This window comes from Anas acuta, chromosome 19, assembly GCF_963932015.1.
Source record: "Anas acuta chromosome 19, bAnaAcu1.1, whole genome shotgun sequence".
Taxonomy (NCBI): Eukaryota; Metazoa; Chordata; class Aves; order Anseriformes; family Anatidae; genus Anas; species Anas acuta.
In genome coordinates, this window is record NC_088997.1 from 3,894,936 (window position 1) to 3,910,139 (window position 15,204).

Genomic DNA, 15,204 nt, shown 5'->3' on the forward strand with positions numbered 1-15,204 from the left:
GGTTATACATGCTATAGCAACTGTGGATCCTTAAGATGAGGTTCACAATCCACTAAGGAGTATAATGATCAATTTAAAAAAAAAAAAAAAAGATATTTAGAGAGAAAGCCACAAAGCTGAAGCTTACTAATGTAATAACTTAAGCTAAGCCTTCCAGTGAGAAAACAAGACAAATAGAATTCCCTTTGTTCCCACTATGATTATAACTTTCAAAGCCATAGCAGTCTGTTAACTGGAGAAATTTAAAACAGATATATCCCTTAGTACATGGATTACTGATATTCAGACAACTAGCCATTTAATTTTGAATTTTACAACTGAGTGAAATGCATTATCACAAATGTTCATTTTTATGGTTGGAAAAAGAAGGAACCTACAAAAAAGATTAGGACAAAGTTTTAAGTATTGGACCTGGTATGAAGTTCAACTACTGAGAACACATTATTTTAGGGAAAGGCATGCCCTCAAGTGTAGGAACAACTGTAAAATCAAAGATCTTGAACAAAAAGCAAGGAACCATGTTGTTTTTTTTTCGTACAGACCTCCAGAGATCTCAAGAGTTTGGGTCTTTTGTCCTTCACCATCCCTATCTTGTAGATCACAAGGCATAGAATAAGTCTAGCACACTAGAGCCTTGTATTAAGACAAGCTGGTTAACTAGTATGCCAAAAAAAACTGTTTCCTTGATATTCTATAGAACGCATTCATCACTGTATGTATGAAAACAAAATTTATTACTTTCTAGTTTATGATGTAATGCTGCATAATACACAAAGGAGAGAAAAAAGCAAGACTTCATCTTCTTACTTTCTTTGGATGCAATTGCCTAAACGAACAAGCTCATTTTGTTTTAGTGAAAAATTTCAACTGTCCATTCAACAACCTTGAGATTGTGAAGGACTATTACTTGTTATCATTAAAATGCCTCTTTAGTATGGTCTTGTGCAGAAAAAAATGACATCAATAAGAAAGCATGGACATCTGTGAAGGTGCAAATACAAACTAGAACCAAGAAAAAGGAATTAGAATACTCACCTTGGTGATCCGTGGGGGTTTGATACAGGACTGGCAGTAGAGGAGAGGTTCTGTTCTATACGCTGGTAATTCCGGAGCTGAGTGGGAACTGGGATAGGTGCTGTTTCACTGCGGGGGGATACTGAAGGCTGACAATGCCTGAAGTAGGAAGATATGGAGAGAGGAGATAAATAGAGGTAGACAGGTCTCTCTCTAAATTGTACCATTCTCAGAAGTTAAATAAAATCTGTGAAACTGACAAATAAACTGATTCTAAACTCCCCATGTGCAGTGTGATCTTAGCTTGTCCTAATCTAGCTCTGACACTTCACAGAGAAAGACAAAGAACTGTTCGTTACTACCTACCTTTCTTATACTGGCTAGTACTAGATCGAGCTGAGAGTGCAGTACTAGCTGAAGCATTTCGTCATGCATCACAGCGATCTACAGATCCCTCCGACTTCCTGCCAATCAGCCCGCTCTGTTTACCACACTTCAAAATAGCGTTCTAGGAAAACCCACTGTGCTAAGAACAGGAAGTTCAGCAGCAGGGCTGGAATGTGTACAAAAGCCACTAAAGCACAGAGATATCCCATGAGACACAGTGAACTTGCAAAAGGAAAACATGTTATGTAACCAACCCTTGACAAAATGACCAAAACCACACACCTGAACATTAATCCACAGACGCAAACTGCAGATTAGCATTGCTCAAGTTCAACCAAGTGTCAGTGACCCGGTTTATCTCAGTGTACTGCCTGATAAGGGAATCAAACCACCGCAGCATAAGCAGTTACCAACACTTTTAAAAGAATTAGACCGAAAGAATTTCAAACTAAATTACTTTTGGGAATATAATCAGCTTAGTATCAAGCCCCTTATTGATTAATTCTTCAGAAAACAGGCAAAAATTAGAGATTCTCAGAGGAGATGTGAAAGAAGTCCTACCACTCCTACTTAAAAGCTCTAGAAAACAAGCAGTTACACCACTTACTGCATGGATACAGCTGAACAGCAATCTTGGTTTCTGACTCTATCATATTCCCTTTGCAACCTCTGAGAATGAAATACTACTTCCTAATATGCATGGTCCTTCCTTAGCAAAAGAAAACAGGTTTGTCCTTTTATTGCCACCCAGGTTCTAGAGACTACTGAGTAATTTTGAAAAGCAGCTGGAACAAGCCTCAACAGATCTGTACCAACACTTTTTCCACAGCCTCATCAGTTTCCCTGAATTTAAACCCATACTCACTAAGTTTCTCAGCTGTGCCTGACAGAAGTCCTAAGTCTGCTGTGCCACAGTGGCCAGCCTGGCAGAAGATGGGAAAAATCTGCAGCTGTGACCACACAGGCAGTGGAAAGCCTGAAAGCTTCCACACAAGGAGAAGGTCTCACAAGTAGAAACCACACAAAGGCAGTAGGCAGCCTGCTCTGACTACCACAACAAGCTGAGGCAGCACAGGGAGGCTCCCTGGTCTGACCTGGAGAGGGGAAATCCAAACCATAGCAGTGCTGCTGAGGAGGCCATGAAGGCACTTCAATTTTTAAAGTACCCAGCATGGAACATGCCTTCCCCTGTTGTCACACAGCCTTACAGGTAGGTCCTTGTGAGGTAAGTGCTGTGTTAGCATGGTGGTATAGCATTTGGCCTTCTTCAGGGCTCCCCAGCTCAGGCCCAAAGCCACGCTCTGGTTAGGCATCCCCTAGTCTGATGTGGTTTGCTACTGGTTAGAGAAAGAGGCAATACAGACGTGTGCAGAGTTGCATGCAAATCTTGTATCTGTGGGATCTAGAGAACAAAATTAGGAATTAACCACAGAAGAGTGAACTGCCTCCACCTATTGTGCCTGTTCTGGCTGGAGCATGAGAAGCATCACAGCTTCTTCTGCTTGCCACAAAGCAGCGTAACTATGGGTACCATTCATGCAGTTCTATCATCTAATCAGAAAAAAAACAACACTGTATTACAGGGCATAACAACATTTTGTAAAAATAAATAAATAAATAAATAAATCACACGCTATGAAAGAACACTTCTCAGCAACAAATAACCAAAAAAACAAAGCAGCATCTGGTAGATTATCTGCTACCTTGAGACAATAACCTAAAGCAGTCAGCCAGTCACTGAATTTACTCAACCAATACCTAAATCAAACTTTTGCAGTACAAACTGACTGTGTGAACAGTAGGCACCTGTTTCTAATCACACAACCATTTAGCTCTTAACTTACTAGCATACAGATAACATAACTGGCATATTTTCATAAAACCTGTAACTCTAAAAACTGTGACACATGACGATATAAGATAGGAATTACCATATTTTATAATATTCTGTATACAGCCAATCCATAGCAAATGGATCTTTACAACCAAACCATTCAAATTGGCTGCCCTTAAACACAAAAGTTAAGACTACAACCTTATTGATAGCCCATGTCAGCAGATTTTGCAAACTGCAACAAGATCAGCACAAAATAGCCAACTTTTCTTGTGACAAGCATTTCTAAACAAATAATGCTGACTTGCAGTCCTGTAGTACTAGCATAAGCCAAAAATACACCCAACATAATAGCATTATTCCCCTTTTAGCCACTTGTCCTCTTTCTATTTTGTATTGAAAACTTTATGAAATTCATTATTTGGTCAAATGACAAATCTACCCCTTCTGTTTAGCTGTTACATGAATAGTTAAGCATCCTGATAAGATTTACATTTTCCAGTATAATACAGGAAAGATGTCAGGCACTTCTGACAAATATCAATTCAATTTCAAATTGGCAGAAACTGTCTACAATGATGTAGCAGAAAGGGGACTTATTAATAGCCCTGCTGATTGAAAAGCTGCAATAAATGTTCAACACTTTTATGGGGCTTCTTTGGGTATCTTGTGAACCACAAACACAAAATTCACAATAATTGCTTGCACAGAGGCCACATCCAGTTATTGGATGCAAGATAATCCAGTCCTGAGACAAATCCATAGCAAACTGTGCTTTCTAAATCCCTCTTTTCAAGACGTAGTTGTGTGAGAAGTAAACTGCTTTTAACATCTTGACTCAGTAAACAAAGAACACGCTGTACTTCATAACACAAGAAGGTCAAGTTAGTTATGTGTCTGAAGTTTCTGCCTTTAGACAGTTCAAAATTTAAGCAGACAAAAGAATGCTGTCTTTCCTTAAGGAAATCTTTTTGGGATGCATCCAAACCAGAAGTTAGCTACGCAACCATCAGCTATTACAATGCATTAAGTGCAGAGAGCCTAGAAAAAACAGGTCTAGCTTCTATTTCAGTTCAGTTTCCAGCAGTAATCTAAAAATAAAACAAAACAGAACAAAAAAACCATACAGTAACAGAGAACTTTTTTTAAAGAGAGGAAATACTAAGCCTTCATCATGCACCTGTTAGTTGTACCAGAAGCAGTACTTCGAGAAGAGGCTGAGGATGGCTTCTGTACAGTTCCTGAGCTTCCAGAAATAGTTAATGGTGACTGCCTGTAGGAACAAGAAACATTATCAGAAGACAGTTCACATCAGAAACTACCTGCTTTGCAGCAAAACTTTCTGAATACAAGCTGTTTATATATTCATATTAAATTCAACTTGGCGTATTAACCTTTAAGGAAGTTCACTTACAGCTGTGTAAACCCATCACTGCCAGAAAAACCAACCACCTCTTCTATAGCATCAATTTTAGAACATGAGACTTCTTTTGGATAAAGCTCAGCACACCTACCCTCCACACATCAAGAACTCGCTTGAAGCCCGCCTGCCAGCTGCTCCCAATGGCATATCATCTACAGTAAGCAGAAGAATACATTGAAAACCAACATAATGAACTAGAATCTTAAAATAATAAAAATAAAAAATCTTCTATATTACTGTTGTAGAAATATTTGCTTCTGACAAGCTTCTGTGAATATATACAAGATTTATACAAGTTTTTTTTACAAACTGTTTTGTGTATGAAATTACCTCAAATGTGACCTACAACAAAAATGGGGAAAGTATTTCTTTAACATTATTCTTTTTGCTATACTCGTTATAATTATGAGATTAAATCCACTTTTAAGAGTACAATGTATCAACATTGGGAAATTTGTAATAGTGAAAGACAGAAATGCTTCAGAGATCTAGGTACTAATTTAGTCAAATATATAACATGAGTTGGTGGCACTGTACAGAAGTCAGATGACTAGCTTTCTAGTGGCAATTCAGGTTTAGAAAATATAATATGGCAATGTGCAACATCCAAGTCTTTCAGCTGTATAAGCCCAGTCTGATGCCTAATGTTTCATGTTAAACATGTTGTATGTTTTTACCTCCACTTGTTTATCTAAAGCTCTATAACATAGACTAAACATTCAGTTAGTCTGGATGTGACTTTCTCATTGAGAGAATCCTTGGGCTTCTTATCAGCAGCTGTTTACAATCGACTCTCTTTTCTTCTACTGCCAAAATCCAGTATTTTCCATGACTTTAAGTGACCTTGGTGTCTTTGGCATATCTGGCCACTCAACTGCAGGTGAAAATGTCCCAGATGGACATGTACATATACCAAAGAGTCTCCCTTCAAAAACTAACTCAAACTGATGCAATTAGTTCCAAGGTGAACTGAGATACATTTAGGGAAAAGAGAGCCAAATAATAAGAAGGCATGAAGGTATGCTATGAGTGGAAAGTGTTTTAAAATATGAAAATAATGGAAGGTTCTTACATGAGTGGTCTGAAGAGATGTTGTGTGGGACAAGAACAAAATCATCTGTGTCACAAGAAGAGTTCTTGCTACTGGTACTGGCAGAGTCTTTAGACACTTGTAGATAGTTTGGAGGACCCAATGGAGGGGAAGACAAATTTTCTTCTTGAATATGTTGCATGTCTGGAAGAGACTAAAGAAGAGGGGGAGGGGGAGTGAAAAAAACAACACTATAAATTCAGTGATTCAGAAGATAAAGTTGCTCTTTTAACTCTAAAGCCTCTAATATAGGAATTATCACTAATGTATCAAATAAATAAATAGATGAATTTATATTTCAGACTGTTCAAGTCTTCAGAAATATAAAATATATTTGATTTTGGAAATTTGAAATGCCAGATAACACTGTCATGTAAACTTAGGCAGTTCTATAGCACCATAGCAAATAGGCTGTGAATTTAATTGACTGAATTTGTTCACTCATTCACGATGATACAGATACAACTCTTCAAAATACCATGTAAAATTAAAATCACCAGTTCATACCAACATAAGTAGTGTCAGCCAAAAAGACTGATTCAAAAGTTAATCCGTAACATTCATTACTTTGCAAGCCATGTTAACAGACCTAAAGATTTACTACCTAGTGTTTGATACGTATATGCATTGGGGTTTTTTTGTTTGTTTCATTTTTTGACAGTGATATTCCTGTTCTACATTTTTAAACAGGACAGTTTAGGGTTATTCTGTCTAAGAATTGAAAGATCTAAAATTCAAGAAATCTTGGGTAAGCACTGGAGAAAATATTTTCTAGAGATTGTTTTGTAAAACAGAGAACTTACTGGAGGAGAAGCAAAGCGGCAGGAAGGGGAGCTTCCACAGGAACTGCCAGAGACTGAGCCAGCATATGTGGGCACTGGTACAGGACAAGCTAAAAGAGGAAAACCCAGACACAAAAAAAAAAAATTAAAAAAAAAAAAATGCAACTAACCGTGTGAAAGGCTGAATTGCAAACAAACCGATTTCCTCACTGCTTTTCATTCATAAACCCCTATCCTTATAAGCACAGCACATCCTTAAGCACACAATAGTATTTAAGTTTACATGAAATATGAAAGGAATTATCAAATAAGTGTCATATCTCAGAGAGAGTTCAAAATAGGATTCAGCTCCGAGGTTCACAATAGAATAGAACAGCCAGACACAGGAAATTGCCTCATGAACATTTAGCATGATACTTGGCAGATTTTTCTTCCCCACTAGTCCCCAACATTCATCATTTAAACAAATAATTGGAAAATCAAAACTACTTACACTTTTTGACTGTTGAAACCTGATCCAGGAAAGGGTGGTTGAAAAATGCTTCTGTAAAACAAGAAACAACCACCACTGTGAATTAACGTACAAATGACACAGAATTTGTAGACTATATTGCAGACAGTGGTAAATGGTTGCCTGCCCAGAATCAATATTCACAGCCAGAGGATGAAAAGCTTACAACATGGAAGGCTTTAATCTCTTATATGTTGCTACAACATTTGGAAAGGAAACAAAATCAATTTAATAAATTCCAAGAACAGCCAGCAAGGCAAATTAGACAAACTTATTAAAGGACATTTTATAACTTGATGCTAACAAAACTTAAGAATCATATACATAAGAAGCTTTCCTATATACATCATGGAATTATATTTGCGATGAACAACACAGTACTTGTTCAGTTTTAATTTCCTCTACAAAATGATTAGCATCTTTTACAACAAACATTGAAAGTATTTTCACTTCTGCCTTTCCCACGAACAGACACTTGTTTTTTGAACCCCTCAATGCTACTCCTTCCGTGGTTAAAGATCACAACAAAGCAGCAGCCATTCTCCTTCCCGCTTCCCAACAGAACGCAACCTGCGCAGCTGGTTCAGTTTAAATCAGAAGTAAACATCACTTTAACAATTTCCTCAGCTAACTTGTTACTGTTTCAACAACAGAAACATTTGCTTTTGTTATAAATGGATGTTCTCAGATGGATTTAATTGACCTAGCATAAGCAGTTGGCTAACAGTGTACATGTAAAAGTTCTTTTATACAAGAGGCCTTCGTATCATTAGGGAAAACTGATGGTTAGTGGAAGCTAACTGCTGAACTTTGTGAACTTCAATGTTCTAACAGTTGAGAAAAAACAATACTGTTCATCAGACCTAAGCAAATAGCAAGGGGAAAAAAAAACTACCACCACCAAGAAAAAAACACCTGAGGCCTGCACCATCTCTTCTTCCTTCAACAACACTTTCTTCCACAACGTGATAAGGAAGGGAGGCTAGCAATAACACAAGAACAATATAATGATTAACTTTAACACAAGGATCAGGTGTTCTTGAGCTTTTGTACAACACCTGCTGTTCTACTTCATTTTGCTAAAAGATCAGCAAGATTTCCAATGCTATTTTTATTTTAACAACAGGCAACTGGGCTCAGTTATACACTCTCCCTTTCACTCCCCTTGCTAAGCACATTCCAGAGCAGCCCCTTTGAGGCCCTTTGAGCAGCTCAGCCAAGGGAAACATGACTTTCACCACTACCATTCTGCTTTGTTTTTTTCTTTCTTAGCACAAATGCGTTCTCATACTATCACAATGTTACAGTGAATTTCCCACGTTTGAAGAAACTGTGGAGATCAGCATACCCAGAGTGCAGGTGGAATCAATTACTCAAAGTCCACATTTGTGACATATTGATTCTTCTATAAAACAGATTTGAAAATCAACATCTGAATACTGTCAGCATCACCTGGACGTTTTACCCAAGTATCCTGATTTTTTTTTTCTATATCTGATTTCTGCTCAAGTTCCTACATACAGCAGTTAAATTACATTATTTCAGTCACATACACACACACAAAAAAAATTCATTCCTGGTTACCAGGACAGTAATTATTCCAGCATCAATGCTTTAAGTGTTAAATTATTTTTAAAAAGTTTGATGTTTGCTGGAGAAATATCAGAAACTGAAAAGGAAAAAAAATGTAGTCATAAAAGTCCTGCACTTTAAGTAAACAACCCAGATACCTTTTGAATTCTTGTCTCTCCACAGCCCATTGAATATAGTCTTCTTATCACAAACGCACAAGAACCACATGTGATGAATGAGTCAATTTGTGTATTTCAGTACTGCGTCAAAACCAAGCTTGCATGCATAACTAAACAGGAACGTGAAGTTTCATAAGCAGAAAGGAAACTGAGCATGTCTCAAGCTTGTAACTCACCCTAAGATCTCAGCATCACAAGACCTAATAGTTAATGGTGAGGAAAGAACACTCATCTGCAAGGAGCACGAAGAGATTTTAAGCTTTAGGCTCTTTCTCACTATTCCACAGATTAAACTTGATGGATTCACCTATCTTGTTGCTAAAAACAAATCTCGGTATAAAACAAATTATTTTCATTGTGTCAAAATTAACACAAAGTTAATTTTACTTAGCTAAGGTAGCTTTAATTAGATAAAAGATTAACATTTCCCGGGATTTATAATAAAACTACAATAACAAATTGTTAGCTAACCAAAAAACTACCCAATAAAAGTCTTTTTAGTACTCATGTAAACAACAGACATCTAGCTAGTACAGAGTGCACACAAACTTGAACCACACTCCTGACTAATTTTGAAGAGAGAACAGTTGCAGCCATTCTGAGTGATTCAATAGCACCGATTGGAGGCTTTGAAATCTTAAGAAGTTAGCACAATGTTCTGCAACCAAAGATCTCCAGTTAAAAAGGAAAAGTCAAACGCAGCAGCCACTGGAGCCACAAGTTCATTTTTGTTAAAGCAGTATCAACCTGGTTTGTGCTAGGCTTAACTTCCCAAATAATTCAATGGGCAGTCATACGCAGACTTTGCAGTAATCTAACAGTATGCAAACTTCAGTCACTACACAGTTTAAATATTCTAAAATTTTAGGATTTATGAAATATAAAGATACAACTTGATTCTATTGATTTCTGACTTTAAAAAGCAGTGAAAATATTTCACTAAAATGAAGAAGTCTCTATAGCTATCAGCACCTACGCACAATACTAGCAATTCATCTTTGTAAATATGAGGGATTTTGATTTAACATTACCTCTCTCATTGCCCTCCAGTAAACATACATACAGCTTTCAATGTTAAATCAAATATACACAATTTGCACCACCATTAACAGTTATGATCTTTGCAGCCTGCAGGAGAAAGTAATGGAGAAGAAACAACTTAAAGCAACTTCGCTTCCAAAGTTGGTTATTCCATTACTTTGTTACATTTCTGTAAACTAAACCACACAGAGATCAGAGATGTCTGCTCTTAGAAAAAAGACAAAACAGCAGTTAAATGAAAATACTGCAACATGAAATTTAAGGCATATCAATAAACAACAGGGGAAAACCACTGTGACTCCTTTATGATAACAGAAGAAAAAAACCCTTCACTTTTCATGTAATTACCTATAGATAGAAGGTCAGGAGAGTTATTTTTGTCATATGTATACAACTAACAGGTCAAGAGAGCAAAAGGAAAAGTTACGTACCAAAGTCCATTCTGTCTTTTTGGTTTCTCTGAAGCAAACCCAACAGCAGGTCAGCCAGATAAGTTGACGTTTCCCTAGGGATACTGCATATAAAAGGAAGCAAAGCATGCATTAAATATCACACGTGTATTAAAAAAATGCATACTGCGTTAAATCTCAAGAAGTCAGCATTCTGCCACATCCCTACGTCTTGACTACACATGCTCCGTAGCTTTAGTATAGGACACTCAAATCAGCAAGATACAATGAAGGCAAGATGCAATGTGAGTCACTGGTATCATACTATTTTCTTGTCAACATAGCAACATCAAATATTTTTATGAATCCCAGGCATTCCCAAAGATGAAAAAGTGTTCAATCAACAAATGTAAGTGACAGGAAAGGCCACGGTGACGTACCTAGGAATCAAATTCCTGTTCTTTTCATAAAACATTCTCAAATCTTGAGGACTATTGGCCTGTCAAATAAAAATGTACATTAATTAAAGCTCAGTTTAATGGAGAAAGTACCTTTTGTACCTATGCGCACATACAAAAAAAGGCTTTTGCATATGGGCATTAAAGGAGAAAACACCGAGCACAGCCCTGACTTCAGTACTGAGTATTCTTATACGTTTGCCCTGGATTGAACACACTGATGTCAAAGACTGAGTACAAACAACTTCTCCTTTGGTATCCTCAAGCATCAACACTCAGACATCACTACTTACTTCTGTTTTCATGCCTAGAAGGAAAAGTCTAGGAACTTCCATTAGACTAAAGAGTAATAGAAAGAGGAAATGGGAAATAAAGTGTTACCTGAAAAGGTGGTTTTCCAACAAGACACTGATAAATCACTGTTCCTATGCTCCACAGGTCTGCTTTAGCATCGTAGTGTTGAGACATAATCACTTCAGGGGCCTGGAAAGTACAGGAAAATATCAGAAGAAAAAGCAAAGCCACAGCAAAAGAAATAACACACAGTGGTATTAATAGACAGCAACTTTTTGTAAGGAGTAAAATATTTTAATACAAAATATTTAATAGACAATGTGAGAATTTTAGTCTGTGTCATTCCATGACTTGAAAGGTAATAGTATTAGACTATCTGAAATGAAAATAAATATTAGAAACATAGAAAACTAGAAATATTGATGTTCTAAAGAAAGAAGTTCATGATCTATGCCTATGGGAATAAGAAGTAAGCATTATTTACTTGGTTGGTGCAGTCCTTCTGTGGGTAATTAGCCAAGGATTTCACAATTAATATAATTATCACCATATTAAAATATTTTACCTATTAAATATTTTCATTTAAAATTAGTATTTAATATTAGTTTAATATTTTGATTGTAATAATTAATTTAATGTTTAGTTTTACAAATTAAATATTTTACATATTGAAAAACAAGACATGGAAAAGCTAAATGATTTGCGCATGACCACACTGCACAGTAGTGGCACTGCTAAGGACACACAGCTCAGTGCTGAAATTACTACCATACTACTTAAAAATAATGGCAATTAACTTCAAATTATTTAAAAAAGGAAACAAAAAGAAGGAAAATAAAATTAATAAATCAAACCACACATTTGAGAGAATATATATAAAAGAAATTAAACAAAAAAATAAGTAGTTTTTTTTCTTTTCTACTGATGTAATGATCTTATAGAAAATTACTAAATACAGGCTATTTCCTTAGAAACTTGGAAGGGGATAAAAAAAAAAGTATGTATGTGGGAATGAAACTACTTTATGAGGCAAAAAAAATTAATGCTAAAGTGTATTGCTTTTTTTGATGTTTCCTCCCTGCAGCACTAAGAAACGTTTAATGTCTCTCATTCCTTTTCATTTCAACAATCACAATCTTCAAATCACAAGAAAAAAAGAAGCCAGTAAAACTACAGAAATGTGAACTGCATGCTGCTCCTAATACTTCCAATGCAACGTTAGGCATTTGCCAATCTGCCAACCATAAATTATTTTGATCTCGTAGGAGAATATTTGAGATAAACCACAATCTGAAAAGTGCTGTCACTCACCATATACATAGGTGAACCACACAGAGTTGCAGCCATCATGTTGCTATGCAGATAACGAGCAAAACCAAAGTCAGCTGTGTAAAGAAACATTTGTCAATGAAAAGAAAGAATTTTCAAACTTTCATAATATAGAAATAATCTTTTCTGATTGAAATCTGCTACAATCATCAGCTAGAAAACAAAAACTAGGCATAATATATAGCCATCTTCATGGAATAGCAATATTTATGTTATATGCTGAAGGAATTATCTTCTAAACAGCAAGCCAAGAAACAGCAGTGGCATCATTTGTACAAACTGCTGCTCAGCCATCTCCACAGGTGCAGAGCATGCTGTCTGGCATCAGTAAGAAAGGATTAAAATCAGTGGCTAAATATAAACGGTTCATTAAGAGTGATGAATGTGCTATCTGCTTCAGTGAAATTACTTCAGGTAGAAATTTTGGATATCCAGCTTCAGATGCCTGAGTTTTCCATGTAGGCAATAGCATCTGAAATTATCAAGTGAGGGCAGTAAGACAGGAAGTTATCTGTGATGTTCAGAAGATGGACTGAGTTGGAACAGACCTTAGAAATTGGTTAAGCAAAAGCACAGAAAAGAAACCTGCCACAACCAAAGTCTTCATATGGACACTTTACAGGGAAAGCAATGAGAGACTAAAACCCCTGAAGTCTCCCACAAGAGGAGTTTGGTAGTACCCTGAACAGCTGCCACCTCTCCTCAGTTACAATGCCAAACCTCTTTCTGTCAAAAATAGATCATAACCTACATTTTTAAATTTTTCAAAAACCCTTAGGAGGGTCTGCAACAAAAACAGCCCTGTTAGAACTGTGCCTGGAGTCTTGCATACAGTTTTGAAATGGGCTAAAGGCTACTCAACATTTCAAAGGTTACAGATTTGTGTCTAATTAAAGTAGTTTAATATTAGAAACATCAGCTTTATAGTGGCAGCTTCTTCCTACAGATTTAATCAAAAGGGTCTTTCTGACTCATTTTTTTTAATACTGAAAAACCACATTACAGCATAAAGCTCATTCTGGACTTACTGACTTCATTTTCCTCAATTTAAAATACAATATAGCCAGTACACCCTCTGCGTTTTAACTACAAAGACACTTTTGAGTAGGGAAATGACTCAGTAATGATTATTTACCTTCAGATCAGAGAAAAGCACATTTACCTATTTTGATGCGTATGCCACTGACACTTGACTTCCTACGACTGGCATAAGACAGTAAAATATTCTGTGGTTTAAGATCCCTATGAATGATTCCTTTACTGTGCAGAATACGCATAGCTGCTGCAATCTGCTGGAGGAACACTCGGATGGTATCTTCACTGAGGGTTCCTTTAGCTGAAAATAACACACACAATAGCAGATGAGAAAATATGTATAATGTAATGTAATATGTTATTTTGGGGCAAAAAGCAACAAAATTCACAGAAATAAATGTGAAAACAATAAAGGCAATCAAATCATAGCGAATTATATTCAACATAATCAAATTTCTGTCTTTTTTACAAATGTATACTCTTTTAACAATACATCCAAGTTTTACACTAGTTACTGTACTCTGAAATATCTGCTTTTACAATAGTTTATTCAACTCAGTAGCGTAATAATTTTAGAACATCTTAACCACTATCAAATCCTAAACTCTCTAAAAAGAACCACAGGAGCCAGTGAAATTAAAGAACTCCCACAGTTTATAACACTAAATGTATCTGTGATCGTGCTACAGCCTGAAGCTGAAAACCTATTCTTTCTTTAAAGAAATTGTTCTGGGGACACAGATAACCACACTGCTCACAGATTTTATCCATGATAAAATTTATTTTTTGGGGAAAAAGGTATACTTTGGAAAGTCTCTTCAGAAGTTATTAGCTCATTCTGCAGCCTGAAAATGTACTGAATGCAGGAGCTGGATTATACTGTATGAGTCTTTCCAAGGATTTTAATGGGAAGTAAATTAGGCTTTTAATATACAGTTACCATAACAATAGCAGCTCACAAAAAGATTCCTTAAACACGCCGCTGATACAGAGGCAAGCAGAAGAATATTTTCATCAGAAAAATGCTGAGATTATTATATCTGCTGAAAATTTTATTTCTAATAAGGCTGAGTTTGAAGGGTGGCAAAGAAAGCAGGTGGAATCAAAAACCAGATGACCTTACTACCACTGAATGCAACATTCCCAGCACTGGTTCAGAACCATTCCCATAAAGCAGCTGATGTAGAACTGATTAGTGAATTCAATTAATCATATAAAGAGGATACTTTAAAAGAGCAGAAGAGTAAACAAGCACAGACATTTCATAAACAGGAAAATTTTTAAACCACAAGCAAAAATTTCAGAGAAACTTCAATGGATTATACAAACACAGAATATAAACATGAAATGCAATAGCTTCCTAATAGGGAAATACAGTAATCAATTACCTTGTAAGTAATCTGCCAAATCCCCACCATTGCAGTACTGTTAAAAAGAAAGGATTTTTATTCAAAATACAAGGTCTGAAACACTTGCTGTGACTATTTTTGCTTTCTAATCTTTTCAATAAAATTAGAAGGCCCTTTCCAGCTGTTTAACTTTGTTTTGTCAATTATTTGTCAAATTACTAATTTGAGGTGTAACACCTCCATTGATGCTTACAGTATGATAAAGTAAAAATGAATTTATGGTACAAACACTGCTGATAAACTTAGGACTGCAGAGAAAATTAATAATCTAGTTTTCAGAATTACCTGTTATTTTGCAGCTGTGCAGGGGCTTTTTTTTTCTCTAAAAATCATTTTTAAAAATCAACCAGAAAGAAACACATACGCTAACACATACCTCCATCACCAAAAAGACAGAATTGGGCATTTCCTAAAAGAGAAGAAAATTCAGTTTAAGCATGTGACAAGACAGAGCCTT

General features: G+C 36.1%; 1 protein-coding gene across 1 annotated transcript in view; it reads right to left on the reverse strand.

Moving 5' to 3' along the window:
* The window catches only part of ULK2 (unc-51 like autophagy activating kinase 2), a 39,746-nt gene that overhangs the window by 12,456 nt on the left and 12,086 nt on the right, over positions 1 to 15,204 (reverse strand). The window contains exons 4-16 of the mRNA XM_068655676.1: positions 15,124 to 15,156; positions 14,727 to 14,763; positions 13,466 to 13,639; positions 12,286 to 12,359; positions 11,062 to 11,163; positions 10,663 to 10,721; positions 10,265 to 10,347; positions 7,024 to 7,074; positions 6,552 to 6,640; positions 5,731 to 5,902; positions 4,750 to 4,810; positions 4,416 to 4,508; positions 1,036 to 1,173 (exon numbers count right to left, since the gene is read on the reverse strand). Coding sequence (XP_068511777.1) covers positions 1,036 to 1,173; positions 4,416 to 4,508; positions 4,750 to 4,810; positions 5,731 to 5,902; positions 6,552 to 6,640; positions 7,024 to 7,074; positions 10,265 to 10,347; positions 10,663 to 10,721; positions 11,062 to 11,163; positions 12,286 to 12,359; positions 13,466 to 13,639; positions 14,727 to 14,763; positions 15,124 to 15,156 — 1,166 coding nt within the window. The remainder of the gene's footprint in view (positions 1 to 1,035; positions 1,174 to 4,415; positions 4,509 to 4,749; positions 4,811 to 5,730; positions 5,903 to 6,551; positions 6,641 to 7,023; positions 7,075 to 10,264; positions 10,348 to 10,662; positions 10,722 to 11,061; positions 11,164 to 12,285; positions 12,360 to 13,465; positions 13,640 to 14,726; positions 14,764 to 15,123; positions 15,157 to 15,204) is intronic.